General features: G+C 32.9%; 1 protein-coding gene across 1 annotated transcript in view; it reads left to right on the forward strand.

Moving 5' to 3' along the window:
- The window catches only part of LOC126880370 (dihydrolipoyllysine-residue succinyltransferase component of 2-oxoglutarate dehydrogenase complex, mitochondrial), a 78,920-nt gene extending 77,321 nt beyond the window's left edge, over positions 1-1,599 (forward strand). The window contains exon 8 of the mRNA XM_050644192.1: positions 1,112-1,599. Coding sequence (XP_050500149.1) covers positions 1,112-1,246 — 135 coding nt within the window. The 3' untranslated portion in view covers positions 1,247-1,599. The remainder of the gene's footprint in view (positions 1-1,111) is intronic.
- The last annotated feature ends 19,263 nt before the right edge of the window (positions 1,600-20,862 follow it).

Genomic DNA, 20,862 nt, shown 5'->3' on the forward strand with positions numbered 1-20,862 from the left:
TACTTAAAACCGTGATCGATAAAAATATCGTATTACCCTCAAATTCAACTTGTCGGCATATTAAATTTTTGTTTATTACATCATTTTTGTTTATGCAAATTAAAAACGAAATATGCAGATAGTGTTATTTTTTATGGCCGATCAGTAGCGGATTGATTATGAATTATGACCTGCAGTAATTGTTAATGATTGCGATCCTGCAGTAACTGTAAATGATTGTGATCCGAGAAGTAAATTGAGGAATATGAGTTATGACCGATCAGTAGGGTAGAGATTATTTTAAATATGTATGTAGGTATTATGTGCAGAAATAAAATACTCAGTGTAAGATATGTTTTTATGCACCCGCTTATGATCAAATTCGATGTTTTCGAAAGTCATACCGCTACGACTACTAGGGACGTGTAAGATATTTTTAAAACGTTACTAGTTACAAGTACGGAAATACCGATTTTAAGTTGCCTACTCAATTCAGTACAAGGATTAGATACATCAGTATTTTGTAATCAGTATTAGTACTCAGTACCACTGAGAACCGGTATCAAAAGTAACCGTTACATGTCCGCACTGATTTTGCCCGTCTCTATTCGCCACGTCGATAGCCAACGGTTGGGTTGGGTTGTGTTCAATATGCGGCACGCTAGAAAAATAAATGCACGGGTCACCCGTCCCGCCGGCGCGGGTTGTGTCTCGCTTAACGCTGGTTTCTTCGAAAGCGGTGCCGACAAACTGCGACCATAATAACGTCATAAAAAACTGTACCATGCAAAATAATAGCGGTGGTTTCCAAGGATGCGTTGAAAGCCACCGCTTGCTGAGCTTGCACATTGCCCCAGTGAAGAAACTTGAATTTTTCACCGTAATCTGACGTATTTCATCGCAGTGCTACGGTCGCAGTTTGTCGGTGCCGCTTTCGAGGAAACCAGCGCTTTAGGTTCAATTTGCGCCGGGCCTTAATGTGAAAACCTCTCATGGAACCAATTTCTGAGTACATCCTTAATCTCTGTCTTTTACAATTTATAAGAAAAGGAGACGACGAATAAATTATTTAAATTCTACGAAATTTCATGCATACGTTTGTCATCCTCTAATGTTTTTGTTTATATTCCAGGCTGTTGTGAGGCCGATGATGTACATAGCCTTAACTTACGACCATAGAATCATTGACGGACGTGAAGCAGTGCTATTCTTAAGAAAAATCAAGCAAGCTGTGGAGAATCCAGCCACCATAGTCGCTGGTCTTTAAACTGCCGTTAAGAGTAATAAAATATCACTTTAATTTTATTTTTCATTGTACGGTTAACGTATTTTTATTTATATTCATACTAATTGGATATCAGTCGTCGTCAACTTTTTATCACTTAATCATTATTAAAGTATTATTGTCAAATATTTTATTAGAAAAGGCTACAGGTTAACGATATCATACATTTGTAAATTATGCCGAGTATAAATATATATACCCCTAAGTTGTACACGCAACTTCTTTTTTGTGTAATATACATGTGCAAATTTTGAAAAGTGTATTTACATTCGATATTATTAGGCTTTGCCTATTTCACTTAATTGTTATTTATTAATTAAATGATTAAACTACAACGTTTTTGTTATACGTCCTTTTTCCTTTTATGTTAATCCGAAATTTGAATATAAGTATGGTTGTCGGCATATCGACCAAAATACACTACTGCAAGAAATTAACGCACCACCTTAAAAATTGGTCATTTTTAATGTCTCGAATTTCCTAATCCTGTTGTCCGATTTAAGTGATTTTATAAACATGTTATAGCCCTTCTTTAACAATATCTCTGTAATAATATTGTTGTTAGACAGGTAAATTATCATTGTGTACCCGGTGTACCAATCAAACTATGATTTTTTCTCAAAGTTCGTGTGACCTATAAATAGCCTCAGGTTTTCTTAACATTTTCTTTTATGATTCATTCGCTTATGTTGGATAATAAAAAAGGAGATCAAATTAGCCAAAGAAAAATGGACGAGAGAAAGGTGCGACGAAATGGAGGAGGTGATATCTAGACACGACTTATTTAATGTGCACAAAAAACTAAAAGAAAAAAGTAACATATTTAAAAAACGAGTTCCCTCTGTACTCGTTGGCAATAATAACAAAATTATTGTAAATGAGCACGAAACAAATAATTGGACTTCGTAAGTCCTAGGTTTTCACCCAAAGTAATCGAAAGTAGAACTGGAAGTCGATATTTGAACGCTTCGTGTAACTTTGTGCCGATTGATAAACGATTTTACTAATTTTGAGTCATTTTTACTAAACTTTGGGTCATCATTGTTTAAACATAAATGATTTCAAAACCGAAACTAAAGATTCAAACTCAACTTTTTAATACGCTTCGATTGATGTGTTACATGTAATATTTCTGCACTTCTGGTTAGAACTTTTTAACCGGAAATGATATAAAAACCAAAATTTTATATTTGTTCTCATCTTGCTAAGGCACGTCGAATGATATCGCTTATACTATTTCGGTGACTTTGAAATAGTTCATACAATTGCTACTCTAAAACCGGAAGTCCGATGTCAAATGTCTCATCTTTAATACCACTCTTCGGTTATAAGATTTTATTTGACACCTCATCTGTCATTCTATCTGCATTAATAACGGAGGAGATAGACATACGGGCAGACAGTCATGAAACCGGAAGTATATATTTGTTCACTTCTTGCGAAGTCGCGTCGAATAATATATCACTTGTATTACTCCGGTGACTTTAAAACAGTACTTCTGGTTGCATTTCTAAAACCGGAAGTCCTATGTCAAGTTTCTCAACTTTCTTGCCATTCTGCCTGTTATAGCGGAGGACTTATATTCGCAGTCGGACGGACAGACGGACAAATAGCCTAGGTAAACTTTCTTACCTTTATTACCGTCCTTGGATTATAAGCTTTCATTTGACACCTCATTTGTCATTCTACCTGATAAAATGACGGAGGAGTTATATTCTCAGGGGCAGTGCCTATCTCGGCCCAAGAAACAGGTAGGTCTTTTAAAAATGTCCCAAGTCGGCGCAAAGATTAAAACTGCCCGATATAAAATATACCCAGCTCGGCTCATGAGATATTAATTGTTACAATCAAATAATTTTACATCTCAATGGAAAAAACACATTTATAGAATAACTTTATTAAATAGGTATATAATTATATATAGTCCAATAAAAATAAAAGCTCATATCAAAAATTATAATAATTTGATAATATTTTAACATATTCTAGTTGCGATAACATATGGTTGTTGCATTCATTAACTTTTGTGTTAATAAAATCAAAGGGTCTTTTTTGAATGTATATTTATAAATTTATGGGGTGTATTTATACTGTTACACTTGCAGTTATTCTTTACACATCTCCACTTTGTTTCACCTGAAGCTAATTTTCGTTTTTGTTCTTTAAATTTATAACGTTCACACACTAATAACAATTTTCGTCTTTGACTAAACATTTCATTTATACTTAAAGATGTCATTTAGATTTTGCCTGGATACTGAACTAGTATTTAATTGAAAGATACATTAATTACACTACGAGGTGTCGACCGAATAACATGCTTTTTAAAACATAGTACAAAAACAGTGACATTAGTGTATCTTCAACTAGAAATAATTGTTTTTGACTACATGAGCAGTGGCGTAGCAGATACCCAAACAGTATATTTTCCCTAATCTATAATTCCAAGATAAATTTGTGGGCCGAGATGGGAATACCCCCTAATACCTACCTGTTAATCTTCGAGCCGAGCTGGGGGGTTTTTTAAATGTACCTGGGGTATCATAAAGTATTAAAGGATTATAGTAGGCCGAGATGGGAATACCCCATTCTCAGTCAGACGCACAGACAGCCTAAGTCAAATTTCTCATCTTTATTACCATCCTTGGATTATAAGCTTTCATGTGACACCTCATTTGTCATTCTACCTGATACAATGACGTAGGAGTTATATTAGCGGTCGGACAGACAGCCTAGATCAAATTTCTCACCTTTAGTACCATCCTTGGATTATGAGCTGTCATTTGACACCTCATTTGTCATTCTACGGTATAAGGACGGAGGAGTTATATTCGCGGTCAGACAGACCGACAACCAGACAGCCTAGTTAAAATTGCTCACCTTTGTTACTATCCTTGGATTATAAGCTTTCATTTGACACCTCATTTGTCACTCTACCTGGTACAATGACGTAGGAGTTATATTCGCGGTCGGACAGACAGCCTAGATCAGATTTCTCACCTTTAGTACCATCCTTGGATTATGAGCTTTCATTTGACACCTCTTTTGTCATTCTACCTGGTATAAAGACGGAGGAGTTATATTCGCGGTCGGAGAGACCGACGGACAGACAGCTTAAGTAAAATTTCTCACCTTTAGTACCATTCTTGGATTATAAGCTTTCATTTGACACCTCATTTGTCATTCTACCTGGTATAAAGAGGGAGGAGTTATAGTCGCGGTCGGAGAGACCGATGGACAGACAGCTTAAGTAAAATTTCTCACCTTTAGTACCATCCTTGGATTATAAGCTTTCATTTGACACCTCATTTGTCATCCTAGCTGGTATAAACACGAAGGAGTTATATTCGCGGTCGGACAGACCGACGGTCAGACAGCCTAGGTAAAATTTCTCACCTTTAGTACCATCCTTGGATTATAAGCTTTCATTTGACACCTCATTTGTCATTCTAGCTGGTATATTGACGGAGGAGTTGTGATCACAGACAGACAGACGGACGTGAATAATTCAAAGTTTTCACATTTTTTCAAAATTGTGTGAAAACAATAAGAAAAAAATGGCAGCTGTATATATGAGTTATGGAGTAAGATGACAGGAATGAGTAAGATGACAGGAATAATATTGCCGAATTCTACCAAAACTGTACTGACGGCCCAGAAATTATGAAATGCAAGGTAGAACACGCTATAAATAATGCTAAAACTAGAAACGCTCGTGGTCCAGATGATACACCAACTGAGTTGCTGAAACTAATAGAGGATGATAACATAAAAGTAGTATGTAGTAAGACTTTTTAATTCAATATATAATACCGGAGTGATTCCCATAGATTGGCTCAAATCCACCTTTGTCGCAATACCTAAAAAACACAATGCGAGAAAATGCTCAGAATATCGATCAATGAGCCACACTCTTTAGATTTTCCTAAGAATACTTCACAACAGAATTAGACGCAAATGCGAAGAAGATCTCGAAGATACCCAATTTGGTTTTAGAAATGCTATGGGAACCAGGGAGGCACTTTTTGCGCTTAACATCCTATTACAAAAATGCCATGACCAAAGAAAAGATGTATTTGCATGTTTCGTGGACTTCGAAAAGGCATTCGATAAAGTACAGTATGTAAAATTAATTTTTACAAACAAAACCAAATTTTTAGTGTTTAGTCATGATCTACATCCCGATGCAAAGCTTCAATTAAACGGAGTCCAAGTTGAGAAAGTTCACAAAATGACATATTTGTGAACTGTGATAACGGACCAACTAGATCCTGACATAGAAATGAAACGTAGAATGTTGTTCTGAAGCTATTTCCTTGTGGCATTTTTTATAATCAACTATTTTTAATGGGAATAAGCCACAATTTTACCAAAAAAAAATGATTTTATTAACGTTTCGAAGCCCAAATCGGGTTTCGTTGTCAAAATACAAAATACTACTGTGGTAGTATTTTGACAACGAAACCCGATTTGGGCTTCGAAACGTTAATAAAATCATTTTTTTTTTGGTAAAATTGTGGCTTATTCCCATTAAAAATAGTTGATTATGAAACGTAGAATAGCAATGACTAAAACTACTTTTATGAAAATGAAGTCATTTCTTTGCAATAATCATCTCAGTTTAGAACTAAGACAAAGAATGGTTAAGTGCTATGTTTGGTCCGTACTTTTGTATAGTGCAGAAGTGTGGACGCTAAAAGTATCGATCATGAACAGAATTGAAGCATTGGAAATGTACCCTGGACAGCAAGAAAAACTAATAAAGAAGTACTAAGGAGGGTCAACAAAGATAGAGAACTGCTAAAGACTGTTAAACATCGAAAAATGTCTTATCTGGGACATATAGTGAGGGGAAGTCGATATACAATATTACAACTGATCCTTAAAGGCAAAATAGAGGGCCGTAGAGGTGTAGAACGAAAACAGGTTTCTTGGTTAAAAAACATTTGTGAATGGACTCGGATATCAAATGCAGGACAACTATTCCATATTGCAGAAGATCGAGAAGCCTTCGCAATGGTGATCGCCAACGTCGGATAATTCTGATATGGCACGTGAAGAAGAAGATGTTGGATAATAAAAAAGTTAGGTACCTACTTGTTTAACAACTAGCCTTGTTTTTCGTCAATACAGGGTGTTTTTAAATAAGTATGGCAAACTTTATTCGGCATGAAAAATAATGATAGTTTGCTTATTAAACAAAATGTTAAGCAAACATAAGGCTATAATTGGGTTTTAATTTCAGTATTTTATAAATGCTAGAATATTCCACAGGGTCACGCGAACTTTGAGAAAAAATCCAGTTTGATTGGTACTCCCGGTATACAATGACAATTTACCTGTCTAGCAACAATATTATTACAGCGATATTGTTAAAGAAACCAATTTACGTCTGCTTTATAGATTTTGAGAAGGCGTTTGATAGAGTTCAACATGATAGGTTGTTTGAATATCTAGAAATGATTGGAATAGATGATAAAGATCTGAGACTTTTACAACATCTATATTGGAATCAAGAAGCTTCTATTCTGGTAGACGGCAAAGAAACGGACAAAATTTGCATTCAAAGAGGTGTCAGACAGGGTTGTGTGTTATCCCCAACTTTGTTTAACGTATACTCAGAAATAATTTTTAATGAAGCCTTTGAAGGACAATGTGGAGTTCGAATCGGGGGAGAAACTATTAACAACATCAGATATGCAGACGACACCGCGATCATGGCTGAAAATATCGAAGATCTTCAATTCCTTATAGATCGAGTCACTAGAGAATGCTCCAATAACGGATTTAACATAAATGCAACAAAGACAAAGTTACTTGTGGTTAGTAAACAAGACGTCGGCCCTATGCAACTAATTGTCAGTGATGAATCAATAACAAAAGTTAACCATTTTAAATACGATGTTGGATAAACGAGACACTAAATCCGGATGAAGAAATTAAAACTCGTATAGAAATTTCAAGAGGAGCATTTATGAAACTTAGATCTATTCTGAGCAACTCTCAGCTGAACTTAGAACTAAGAATCAAGTTCCTAAAATGTTATGTGTATCCTGTATTACTATATGGATGTGAAATCTGGATCATGGTGAAACTGGACATGATGAACAAATTATAAGCCTTTGAGATGTGGTCGTATCGTAGACAGAAGTCTTAAACAGAGTAGGTCAAGGCCAAGAAAACTTGAATATCTGGGGCATATAATGAGAGGTAGCAGATACAGGATGCTGCAGTTAATACTCAATGGAAAGATCGACGGAAAAAGAGGAATTGGTCGAAAGAAATATGCATGGCTCCGAAACCTTCGTCAATGGACTGGCTTATCAGCAGATCAATTGTTACATGCCGCACAAGATCGAGAACGATATCGGCAAATTGTTATGCAAGCTACCCACGCCTAAAAATTTTGGCACGGTACTTAAAGAAGAAGATTGTTAAAGAATAAGGCTATAACATATTACAAAAATCACTCAAACAGGTTTAGGAAATTCGACACATCCAAAAGCACACTATACTTTATTTCACTTTAAGGTACTAGTATAATAGAATAATTAAAAAAAACTCAAAATTTTGTTTTGCATTTTTCATTCCTTTATAGCTTTAAAAATAATCAAAAATGAATATCATAATTATTGTTTTCAGTCTGGTGGGATGTAGAGTAACATTACGTTGTTTTATAGGCCATTAGAGTGAAAACTCGGTCTTTAAAAATAAGTTACAAAATAACCTGAAAAGAACATATTAAATATATTTCAGCAGCATATCAAAAAAGGCTCTTGAAATGTCTTTCTGGCACGAACTGGGGAGTGGACGGTAGAATTCTACTCACATTATATAAAAATCTAATCCGTTCCACGATTGACTTTGGATGCCAAGCTTACCCATCTGCTTCAAACACATCTCTAAAAGTTTTAGATACCGTTCAAAACAACGCTCTTAGAATAATATGTGGTGCATTTAGAACAACTCCTATTATAAGTCTTCAGGCTGAACTCGGTGAACTACCATTAGATTTAAGAAGACAGGAATTAATACTCTCATATGCAGCGAAGCGGTACTCCTTACAATGTTACCAAACTATTTGCCCATCAAGTACTCATCATACAAAAACTCGAAAGTCCCCGAAATTTATTTTAGCAAAATACCAACTCCCCTTCGTTGGCTAATATTTTCTCCTCACATAATAATGGATCTAGTGTCAGAAAATAAAGAAACCAATCGTCATATAATTATTTCTAAATATCAAACCTTGATTTGTCAATTTTCCTCATTCGAACAGTTATTCACTGATGGATCAAAGACTAAACATTGTGCAGCATCTGCCTTTGTAACAGAGAATGAAATAAATATAAACTAGTGGGGACTAATACTATTTTAACAGGAGAACTCTTTGCGATATATAAAGTCCTAAGTCATGTTAGAAAAAGTTCTCAAATTAACTTTCTCCTAATTACAGAATCTTTAAATTCTTCAGAAATCATCTCTAAAATCTATTCCCACCCTGTGGCCAAGATCATTAGACAAAAAAATTGCACAATCTAAATCACAAAAACGTTGCTTTCCTGTGGGTTCCATCTCATATTGGAATCGCTGGAAATGAACTGGCAGATAAACATGCTTGAGAAGCCTTAGGGTGAGAACGGAACAAGTGGGTCGCGGTGGAGGTGGAGGTGGCGGTCGATGTCGATATCCATGTAAAACAAACACATTGTAGCGAATGGAAGAGAACAGAACAGGTAAGTCGCGGTGGAGGTTTAGCGCGATGCCATCCTTGAGGTTTACATCGATGCGTTTGAAAATAAAATGAGTGTGTTTTACATGGATGTCTACTGCGCGGCCTACAAGGATGCTTCCTGTGATTGGTCCGTTCGAAGGCCAGTTGTCATTACCTGCGCTATCTGAGTTGATACTTTTTCTATAACCCCTTTTTTGTATTCAGTTTATTTTTGAATTTATAAAGTAATTAAACTCAGTAAATTTTTGACATATCAAGGAGGATCTGATTATTTACAGCTGACATTTCGTCACTATCATCACTTGACTGACACAACATCGCAAAAGCACAGTCTCTTTGTCATTCAAATTTCATTAAACTACTTCACTTGATAGTGGTTCTAGCTCGACTGACAGCGCAGGTGACCTCCTTGCTATGTGCTGTCGACATCGATCGCGACTTAACTATTAGCATCCACCGCGACCTACACCTCCACCTCGACCCACTTCTTTTGTTCTTACCCTTAGAAGACGCAACTACGGAGATCTGTCCAAAAACTCCAGCGTCAGATCTCAAATCATATTTCCACAGTAAAATAGTTGATATATGGAATAGCAGATGGCATGAAAAACAGACGCAGTTATTTGAGATAAAACCAACATTTCAACCATGGTCTGATAATTCCACAAATCGTATTTCCCAGGTGATCATCTCACGATTGCGGCTTGGTTATAGGCGCCTCACACATGGACATCTGATGACACGAGATCCTCAACAGGAGTGTTATGCTTGTGAGACCCCACTTACAATAAACCACCTTCTAGTGGAGTGCCCGTTACACATTGCGGAAAGAGTTAAATTCGGAATCCCGGACGATTTGAAAATACTATTCTCGAAGTGCGGTTCCAAAGTGATCATTCAATATTTAAAAGCAATAAACTGTTTATACAAAATTTAGTTGTAGTATTCTATAGTCATTATTATTGTTACTAAAACTTTCATTTTCGCTAATAGCCGTATAGGCTGATACGAGTTTGTAAAAAAAGTTGCTAAAATACACTGCGCATCAGAAAAAACGGGCACCTCACAAAATGGGTCATTTTTGATGTCTCAAATTTCCTAAACCTGTTGTCCGATTTAAGTTATTTTTTGTATACGTTATAGCCTTATTCTTTAACAATATCGCTATAATAATATTGTTGCTAGACAGATAAATTGTCATTGTATACCGGGTGTACCAATAAAACTGTATTTTCTTCTAGAAGTTCGGAACACTCTGTGGAATATTCTAGCATTTATAAAATACTGAAATTAAAACACAACTATAGCCTTATTCACGAGTGGGACACCCTCAAAAAAGCGCTTAGTTTTCGAGATACTGACCACGGAGGGCCGAAGGGCCAAGTTTATTCATACTTTATATTTTGCGTTTACCTCGCTACAACTCTGTTCCGTTTTAATATTTTTTTCTGAACTTTTTAAAATATATAGCTCTAATATTTCTGATCAAGTATATTCAAATGGGAAATAAGCCACAATTTTACCTAAAAATGATTTTATCAAAGTTTCGACGCCCAAGTCGGGTGTCGTTGTCAAAATACAAAATAATACTAAATAAACAAAAATGTTGTTGCTTAGTAAAAAATTCTTCTAATAATTTATTTAATCTGACTCATTTATATATTACTATGGAATCTCTAACGCGAGAATTTCAGTGCCACCGTTGCATTTGGTTGTCTTTTTAAAGACAGATCACATGCTATGATTTTTTGTAGCGGATATTCTTGAGTTGGGATTGATTTCATGTAATCGAATGAACTATCTTTTAGTAAAGTCGTCCCAGGAACGCAACTCATCAATATTGGCAATATCATTTTAAAGTCGTCTACTTTAAAATGTATAATACGTGTCTTAATTGCCGATATAAATGAGTCAGATTAAATAAATTATTAGAAGAATTTTTTACTAAGCAACAACATTTTTGGTTATTTAGTATTATTTTGTATTTTGACAACGACACCCGTGTTGGGCGTCGAAACGTTAATAAAATCATTTTTAGGTAAAATTGTGGCTTATTTCCCATTTGAATATACTTGATTATAAAAATGCCACAAGAAAATAGCTTCAGAACAACACTAATATTTCTGAAGACAACGGTACTTGTTTCAAGCTTTTATTCTTATCCTGATAAAGGTTATGAATTTTTCAAAAGAAAAGGTGCGGATTTGTGCATTGCAAAGTTTAATTGCAAAAGTTGTGTAACAAAGTTTAAAATTTAGCTTTTTAATTACGTTCATGTTAAAATAAAGAGTACAGAGAAGTTTTCTCGAAAGTTTTAGATCAAAATGTTTTATAGAAAAAAAAAAATGGTGCAACTTTTAATGTCGCCATTAGAAATGCCCAATATAACGCTTATTTTTCGAGGTACTGACCATGGGTGGAGAATGGCTAATTGGTCTTAGATTATGTTTTTGACCATGATGAAAACGAAAATAAAATTTATTTTAAATTTTAGGTGGGGGAAAATTGTCAAAATTGTAATTGTACCCTAAAAATAAAAAAAAATTAAATCACGTTTTTTTTGCGTTTATCTCGCTACAACTCTGGTCCCTTTTAATACTTTTTTCTAAAGTTTCTACACTGTATATCACTCACTTATTTTGAAGACAATGGTTTCTGCTTTAGGATTTTAGTCTTATTCTAGTAAAAGTTATGAATCTTTTAAAGTACAAGGTGCAGATTCGTGAATTGCAAAGTTTAATCGCAAAATTTGACTGACAAAATTTGAAATGTAGATTATAAATCAAATTGAAAAATAAAACATAAGTACAAAAAAGTTTTCTGGAAAGATTTGGATCAAAATGTTTTATAGAAAACAAATGGTGCAACGTTTAACATCTACGTTATAATCCCCAAAATAACGCTAATTTTTCGAAATACTGATCATTGGTGGTGAATGGCAAATTTTGGTCTTACTTTATGTTTTTGATGGTGCCGAAAACGAAAATCAAGTTTATTTTGAATTTTAGGTGGGAGAAAATTGTCAAAATTGCAATTTTGCCCTAAAAATAAAAAAAAGTTAAACCACGTTTTTCTTAAAATTAAAAGTTGCACCATATTTTTTCTATAACACATATAGACCTAAAACTCCCCATAAAACTTCTTTGAACTCTAATGGTTTAACATAAACGTAATCAAATAGATAAATTTTAAATTTTGTCACTTAATTTTTGCGATTTAACTCTGCAATTCACGAATCTGCACCTTTAACTTTTAAAAATTCACAACTTTTACAAAAAAAGACTGATAGACTACAGTTACTTTCATAGTCTTCACAAAGGTAAGAAATATATGCCGTAGGAATTTTAGAAAAAAAATATTAAAATGGAACAGAATTGTAGCGAGTTAAACGTAAAAATTCGTGACTTAACTTTTTTTTTTCTTATTTTTAGGTTAAAATTGTGATTTTGACAATGTTCCATCACATAAAATTCAAAATAAACCTCTTTTTCATTGTCGACCAAAATTAGCCATTCACCTCCCATGGTCAGTATGTCGAAAAATAAGCGCTATTTTGGGGACGTATAACGTCTATATTAAAAGTGGCGCAATTTTTGTTCTATTAAACATTTGTAACTAAAACTCTCCAGAAAACTTCTTTGTACTCTATATCTTAACATAAACGTAATTAATAAGATAAATTTTAAATATTGCCTCTTAACTTTTGCGATTAAACTTTGCAATTCAAGAATCTGTACCTTGTACTTTAAAAAATTCATAACTTTTACAAGAATAAGACTAAAATCTTAAAATGGATATCGTTGTCTTCAAAAAAGTGAGCAACAGATAGTGTACAAATCTTAGATAAAAATATTAAAATCCTAAGCCTTGGATAAAGTGTGAAGGGAATTTTATTCTCACGATTTCTTTACCTTTTTGAAGTTATACTTCTTTACCGGCGATAGAGAGTGAATTTTTAAATGGGAAAACCTAGCGACCGGGCGCATGCGCATTATAACTTTGTTCTGATTGGATGTTCAAATGACATGTCAAAAATTATCCAATATGGTTGCTGTAGCATAGCTGTGGTTTGGACGTGAACGGTTTGGTTATGTCGTTGATTGATAAATATAGAGTGGTTGTTTAACTGCCTTTTTAAATAGTTTTCATATTATATTTTTGGACTTATTAACATGATTGTTGCATGTCATTGTGGAAGCCCAAACTGTGTGAGTGCGATTTTCAATCGCAAAATTACTGATAAAAACCTATTCGCTCGAAGAGGTAGAGTGTGGATAACATCAATCAACCCGGAACGATTTACGATCTCACTTATTCAAAACTAAAGAATCGGAGAATCCAGTTATTACTGTCAATGATTACTGGTAAGTGTTTTAGAAATAAGTTGATAAAATTTGGTTCCTACATTTGAACATAGCCACTTTACACATTGCAAGTAATTGCGAAATTTATAGCACAAGTTCTTGCAGCAAGAACTTCTGCAATCAGTTGCAACTTGCAACTAGATTTCTGCAATAAAATGATTACAGGGTACAAGTAATTGCATAAGCTGACATGAAATAGACAGACACTTTGACCTAACCATAAATTTTAGGTTATGTTGTTTTTATAAATTAAATGTGATTTTTTAAGTAGAGTTATCAGATATTAGATTAAAAAGGTTGGATTATTGAGAAAATTATAATATGTGTTATATATAACAATTGCAGAAAAATTGCATGAACATGTTCTATTTAGCTGCAACTTCTTGCAGCAGAACTGCAGACTGTCTCCTTATATGCAATAAACCATTAGCTCATGTGATGCTCCAGCTACAATTTGCTTAATCCATATTTTATAACTTTTCCTCAGCTTTTCGCTTTCATGTATCACATTGTTGTTAGCATTAATGGTTCTGATCTGCAATGCCACTTTTTTTGAATATCGTAGTTAACCATATATTATCTGGTAAAGTATCCAAAACCGTTTCTTATGAACTTGGTGTCAGTGTTCTGCTAACTGCAAATTATATTCATATTTACCAGTTTTACGTGGACTCATTTAACTTTTCTCTATTGTTTGAGAATAGTCCGTCCGCTGCAACTTTTCCCATGCGATACGATTCATTTTCAATCAAATTAAGTCAAAACAGGAAGTGGAACGTATGCCGATGTGTGTAGTATATAGTATACAGTATACAAAATGTATATACACATCGACGTTCGTTTCAATTTATGTTTTGATTTAGTTTGATTGAAAAAGATTCATACCGTATGAGAAAAGTTATAGCGGACGAACTATATCTGCATAAGTATGCTCTACAAACTCTACATAAATCACTCTGTTTATAATGATCAGCTATTGCCCAAAAATTATTAAATGAATTGAGTCATTCTTTTTTTATATAATTTCGATTTACATTTAATGTTACATTTATCGTTACATCGAGGTCCCAATTCTCTCATTTACGTTAATTTTACAGTTTTTCTAGTGTATTCTTGGTCAGAGTTCCTCAGTTTCTTCAAAATATTAATTTTGGAAGCACTTGGATCTCTGTCTCTCCTTTCCAAGATTTTTCTTCTTTGGAAATTTTTCCTTAGCAGATGTATCTAATAATAAAACTAATGCCTTTGATGCAGGAAGGGGTTTCCGCTGTTGTAATTGAACATGTAATCCACTGTGAGCATCAGATATAACAGTGGAAGTTAGTTCACTCGTAAATTATATAGATGTTACAATGTGTTTATAAAAATATTCATCAATAATAGAAATTTATAGTATTGTAACATTGGTTACAAAGTTTTTTCCACCGAGTGATTCAAAATTTGCACTTACAATGAGGTTATTTTATTAAAAAACTTTATATTTAGGTACATAAGATAGGATAAAAGCTTTTAGATCAAAATGAAAGTTGTCCTTTATAGATATTATTCAAGCAATAGTTGAAAAACATTATAAGTGGAGTTACAATGTTATTCATAGCAGGTGTAGTTGTGATCTAAAATTTAAATTGGATTAATTTTTTTGTAGGCTATACAGATAAATCAAAAAGTAAACATAGAGGACAATGATGCATTAGAGACTGGCATATCATCTCATACGGACAACACTGCAGGAGAGTTTTTTTATATTTGAACAATTCAGCTTCGCTTCAAAGAAAGTTGGACGCCTTGAAAAAAAAATTAAACTCACCGTTTGGACTTATGGAAGATATTGAAAATGCTATAAAGTAGGGATATTATACGGGATTTGTATATACTTTTGTAAATAATATATTGTATGATATTTTAAAAGAAAATAATGAGTACCACCAGTGTTACTACAAATGGCTAGTGAATTTAGTAAGTAATTTTGCCAATTTTGTAAAATTGGCAAGAAAATAATTACTAAATAGTTAGTAATTTTGCCAGTTTTCGCAAAATTGGCCAAAAACAAAAAAAATATCTACTAAAAATACTAGCCAGTTGTGTCTGAGTTTAGCGAACCAACTATAACTCTTGTTAAATTAAGGTTGAGTTTACACTTTTGACTTGCCTACAGATTTAAAAACATTTTTGTCATAATATACAGTATGTCCCTGTAAGTTGGAACCATAATATGGAAAACTTTTTTATTATTCATTTTACGAAAAATAGTTGTTCTACATAAAAGGTTCTGCAATATCTAGAATCTCTGATTCAACCATCAGATAGTAAATTTTTATGGGTGTTACACAGGGTATGTCAAAAAATATGAATTTCACTCAAGAGAAAAGTAGCTTTATTTTTACAATATTGAACATTGTTATTATGAACAGTTAATTGGAATTAGAACTATATTCTAATATGCAATTACATCCTTCTAATTGAAAAAGAAATTAAAAATTTTTCTCGGCATATATCATCAACATTATTTTCTGTTATTTCAATTATGATAACTTTTGTTATTAATTTTACGAAAGAAAAGTTATAGAACGTTCTGCATGATCTAAAACCTAAAATATAACCATCTTATATCAAATATTCTCGATTTTGTATGAGGTATATAAAAAAACTGTTTTTATGACGACAAAGAAGTATAACTTCTTACGTGCGTACACAAGTACACACACTCTTTTTTTTTTTTGATATTGACTGATTATTGCAGTCGAAAATATTGTATGGAAATGCCTCGATTCCCTTACAAATTATTTACCTCAGCATCTCGCATATTTCGTCTTGTCCGCAAGTGCCCCCAAATTTGACTTGTTCGGAAATGCTCCGTTCGCAAGTGCGCCTACACCAAAAAGAAGAACGGTACAACGTCACTAATTAGAATATCGGTTTATATTTTCTGTCTACTCACCCACTGCAGCCAATTTTTTCATTAAATTTAAAAATAATTAATATTTAGAAAAAAAAAATTACAAAACCCAAAAAAAATTCAGATATGTATAATACAATATTTCAGTTAAATAGTTGTTTTTTAATTCCTGGGTTTGCGGTCTGTTATAAATAAAACACTTGATTTTGCTTAGACGTTTCGGCTGTTTGCCATTTTCAATAAGCACTTTTAATTTTTAATTTCAGAGCTGATAGAAACTTAAATACTAGTTCAAAGAATAGAGGTGGTGGAGTTTTAATTTTAGTTAATAGTAAGTTTAAATCTACGCATCTTACCACTCACTTTATTAATGTTGAACATCTGTTTGTTTCTTTGTCAAGCCATAACGAAACTGTCATTATTGGAGCTGTTTACATTCCACCATCATCAAATCAGGATATTTATGTGGATCATTGCTCTGCAGTAGAGTTTATTGTTGAAAACAACCCTAACAGTAGCTTATATCTTTTTGGAGACTATAATCTTCCACATGCAACTTGGAATTATTCTACTGAGGATGGTCTTTCTGTCTCTTGCCCTGCAGAATATCCTGCATTAACGGTTTGTGAAAGTTTTTCATATTTGAATTTAAGGCAGGCCAATGTAGTTGCAAATCAGCATGGAGTATTACTTGACTTATGTTTTTGTAATGATGATGCTCTGGAATCAATTACTGTTGACACAGCGGTGGACACTTTATTGTCAAACAATTACCACCATGTTGCACTTTCATGTGAATTAACTGTTAGTGATATTAATCCTTTGTCTTGCGATATTCTGTATTATGATTTTAAGAATGCTGATTATATAGCTTTAAATGATTATTTTGCTCCAATTAATTGGGAGTATTTCTTAGCTAATGATGATATTAACATTAGCATTGAAATTTTTTATCAGATTCTAAAATTAGCATTAGATTTGTTTGTACCTATTAGAAGATACAAACCATCTGTATATCCTCGTTGGTTCTCATCTGAACTTAAAAAGTTGATATCTTGTAAGAAGGCAGCTCATGCTAAGTTTAAAAGTACTAACTCAGCTGGTGATTATTTAAACTTTTCTAATCTTCGAGCTCAGTGTAAAACTTTGACAAGAACATGTTATGATAATTATATTTCTAGTACTGATCTGAAGGTTAGTGAAAATACAAAATACTTCTGGAATCACATTAACTCATTGAAACAAGATCACGGTATCCCCAATAAAATGCATTATAATGGTACAATTGCTGAAAGTGGTACAGACATTAGTAATTTATTTGCTACTCATTTCTCTAGTGTTTATAAAAGTGATAATATAGATGTGTCAAATGTGCAATACGATATTTTTAGGCAGCCTGACATTCCATTTATACAATTTTCTCTAAGCGAAGTTTATGAAGGAATTAGCTCTTTAAAAGGTAAACTGGTTAGTGGTCCGGATGGTATCCCTGCCTATTTTTTGATAAATTGTAAATGTAGTCTTTCCAAACCACTAAATTATTTATTTAATTCTTCGTTAAAATTACAACAATTTCCTGTTAAATGGCGGGATAGTTTTATTACCCCTGTATTCAAAAATGGTCTGAAAAATGATATTGCTAATTATCGTCCCATAGTATTACTTTCTGCAATACCTAAATTATTTGAACTGTTGTTATATAAACCCTTGTCATGGTATTGTAAAAATATTCTGATCGAACAACAGCACGGTTTTACGAGTGGTAAGTCTACCAACACAAACTTACTGCTTTATCAACATTGTATCACTTCTGCCTTTGAAAAGAGGTGCCAAGTTGATTCGATTTACACTGACTTTTCGAAGGCATTTGATACAGTGAACCACGATTTACTCTTACAAAAACTCATTAAAATCGGATTTCCAGACTATTTAGTGAATTGGTTGGAAAGTTACCTACAATGCAGGATTCAGTATGTGAAAATAAAAAATTTTACTTCGATTCCTATAAACGCAAGTTCTGGCGTCCCACAGGGATCACATTTGGGACCCTTACTATTTAATATTTTCATTAACGATGTAGCTTCATGTTTTAAATATTGTAAGTTTTTATTATTTGCTGATGACCTGAAATTATTTATGGAAATTTCTGAATTATCTGACTGTTTCAAGTTACAAGATGATTTAAATTGCTTTATTAATTGGGCTACCAATAATGCCATGTCTTTAAATCCACGCAAATGTTTTACAATAACTTTCTCAAGATCAACAAATCCTGTAAATTTTGTTTATAATATTAATTCTGTTCCTTTAGAGAAAATTAGGGAAATCAAGGATCTAGGAGTAATTTTTGACAGTTCTTTGACATTTATCTCACACTTAAGATCTATTACTAGTAGAGCTTTGAAAACTTTAGGATTTATAACTAGAAACTCTAGAGAATTTTCTGTTTCTACATTCAGGACTTTGTATTTATCTTTAGTACGCAGCATCCTATTGTATGTTTCACCAGTGTGGTCACCTCATTATCGATCACATATTTTATCTTTGGAAGCAGTCCAGAATAGGTTTTTGAAAACTTGTCGGTGGAGATTACATATGCCTCAATTTTCTTCTTATCAGAGAATAAATAATCATTTAAAGTTGTTGTCTATTGAAAAAACTTTAATTATTAATGATCTTTTATTTCTTCATAAAATCTTGGAGGGTAATATAACTTGCCCGGATTTGTTGGAGCTAATCAACTTTAAATTAAACACTGTAAATATTAGAGATAAACCATTATTCTCAATTAGTTTTCATTATACCAACTACGGATATAATAGTCCTATACCTAGATTTCATAGACTGGGTAATGAAATTAATAAAACTACAGATCTGCTGGGAGTTAGTCAAACCAGGTTTAAGAACCAACTGAGGAAGTATTTAATGTAATATGTTGTGATATATTTATTTGTTAGGAACCAACTGAGGGAGTATTTGTGTAATTTATGTAATTTTTGTATTTTATATATTTTAAGTATTTTATGTAGGTAATATGTTATTATGATATATTTACTTGTTAGTAGGTTAGTGTTAAAAATGTTTATATATCTTTATATTGTAAAAAGGAGATTTTCCGTTAAATAAATAAATAAATAAACATAAAAAAAAAAAAAAAATTATTAAACATTACACTGTTAACAAACATATTTTATATACCATACACGTAATATTTTGAAAATTTAAAAAAATGCACATCGTGTTTCTCTATGATGTTATGAGAGAATCTCTGTTAACAAAATAAAAACCAATAATCCGTCGTTTGTCACCATTAATCCCTTTATCGTAAAGATAAATAACAGTATGTCGACGAAAAATCCATTCGAACAAATGTTCGTCGACGAATTGTGCATTCGACCAACTGTTTGTCGACGAAGTATTCTCGACCAAGTTTCCTAGACCCGGGCCAATGAAATGCAAATTTTATTTACAAAACACAATCCTGTCGAAAGAAAATTTCTTTCTTCAGTAATAATATTATAAATTGCCCAAAAAATATAAACAGTATCGAAAACCTCCACTTTTCACCCTCTGTAACTTTGGAACTGTTGATTTTATAACAATTGTGTATAGGTCCTTTTTTGTTTTAAATTTTATGTAGAACATTTTTGTATAGATAGAACATTGTTTACGCTAAAGCATAGTTTAAGAAATATTGACGAAAAACGTAAAAAAACTACTAATTTACCGACTTCTCCCCCATCCCCCCCCCCAAACAGGACGCTCAAAATGGTGTAATTTTTTACTGAACAATATGTGGACCATATAGAACAATTTAGTGTTGGAGGAAAACTTTTACTTTGGGTGTTTGGGTTAGGCCTTTTTTTGGACCAATTATACTATACTACCTCCGTAACTTTGGAACCGTTCATTTTAGAAGTTTTTTATTTCAAATTTAATGTAGAACGTTTTTGTATAGAATGTTGTTCATGCTAAATCGCATAGCCTTAGAAATATTAACGAAAAACGTAAAAAACTACGAATTTACCGATTTCTCCCCCCTCACACCCCAAACTCGACGCTCAAAATGATGTGACTTTTTTCTGAACATTATGTGGACCATATAAAACAGTGGTGCTCAGACTTATACTGCGTGGGATCTACCACATGAACTTCAAGCTTCCAACGATCGACTGATAGTAAAAAAAAAAAGTGTGTGTACTTGTGTACGCACGTAAGAAGTTATACTTCTTTGTCGTCATAAAAAACAGTTTTTTTATATACCTCATACAAAATCGAGAATATTTGATATAAGATGGTTATATTTTAGGTTTTAGATCATGCAGAACATTCTATAACTTTTCTTTCGTAAAATTAATAACAAAAGTTATCATAATTGAAATAACAGAAAATAATGTTGATGATATATGCCGAGAAAATTTTTTAATTTCTTTTTCAATTAGAAGGATGTAATTGCATATTAGAATATAGTTCTAATTCCAATTAACTGTTCATAATAACAATGTTCAATATTGTAAAAATAAAGCTACTTTTCTCTTGAGTGAAATTCATATTTTTTGACATACCCTGTGTAACACCCATAAAAATTTACTATCTGATGGTT

Source organism: Diabrotica virgifera, chromosome 2, assembly GCF_917563875.1.
Source record: "Diabrotica virgifera virgifera chromosome 2, PGI_DIABVI_V3a".
NCBI classification, from domain to species: domain Eukaryota; kingdom Metazoa; phylum Arthropoda; class Insecta; order Coleoptera; family Chrysomelidae; genus Diabrotica; species Diabrotica virgifera.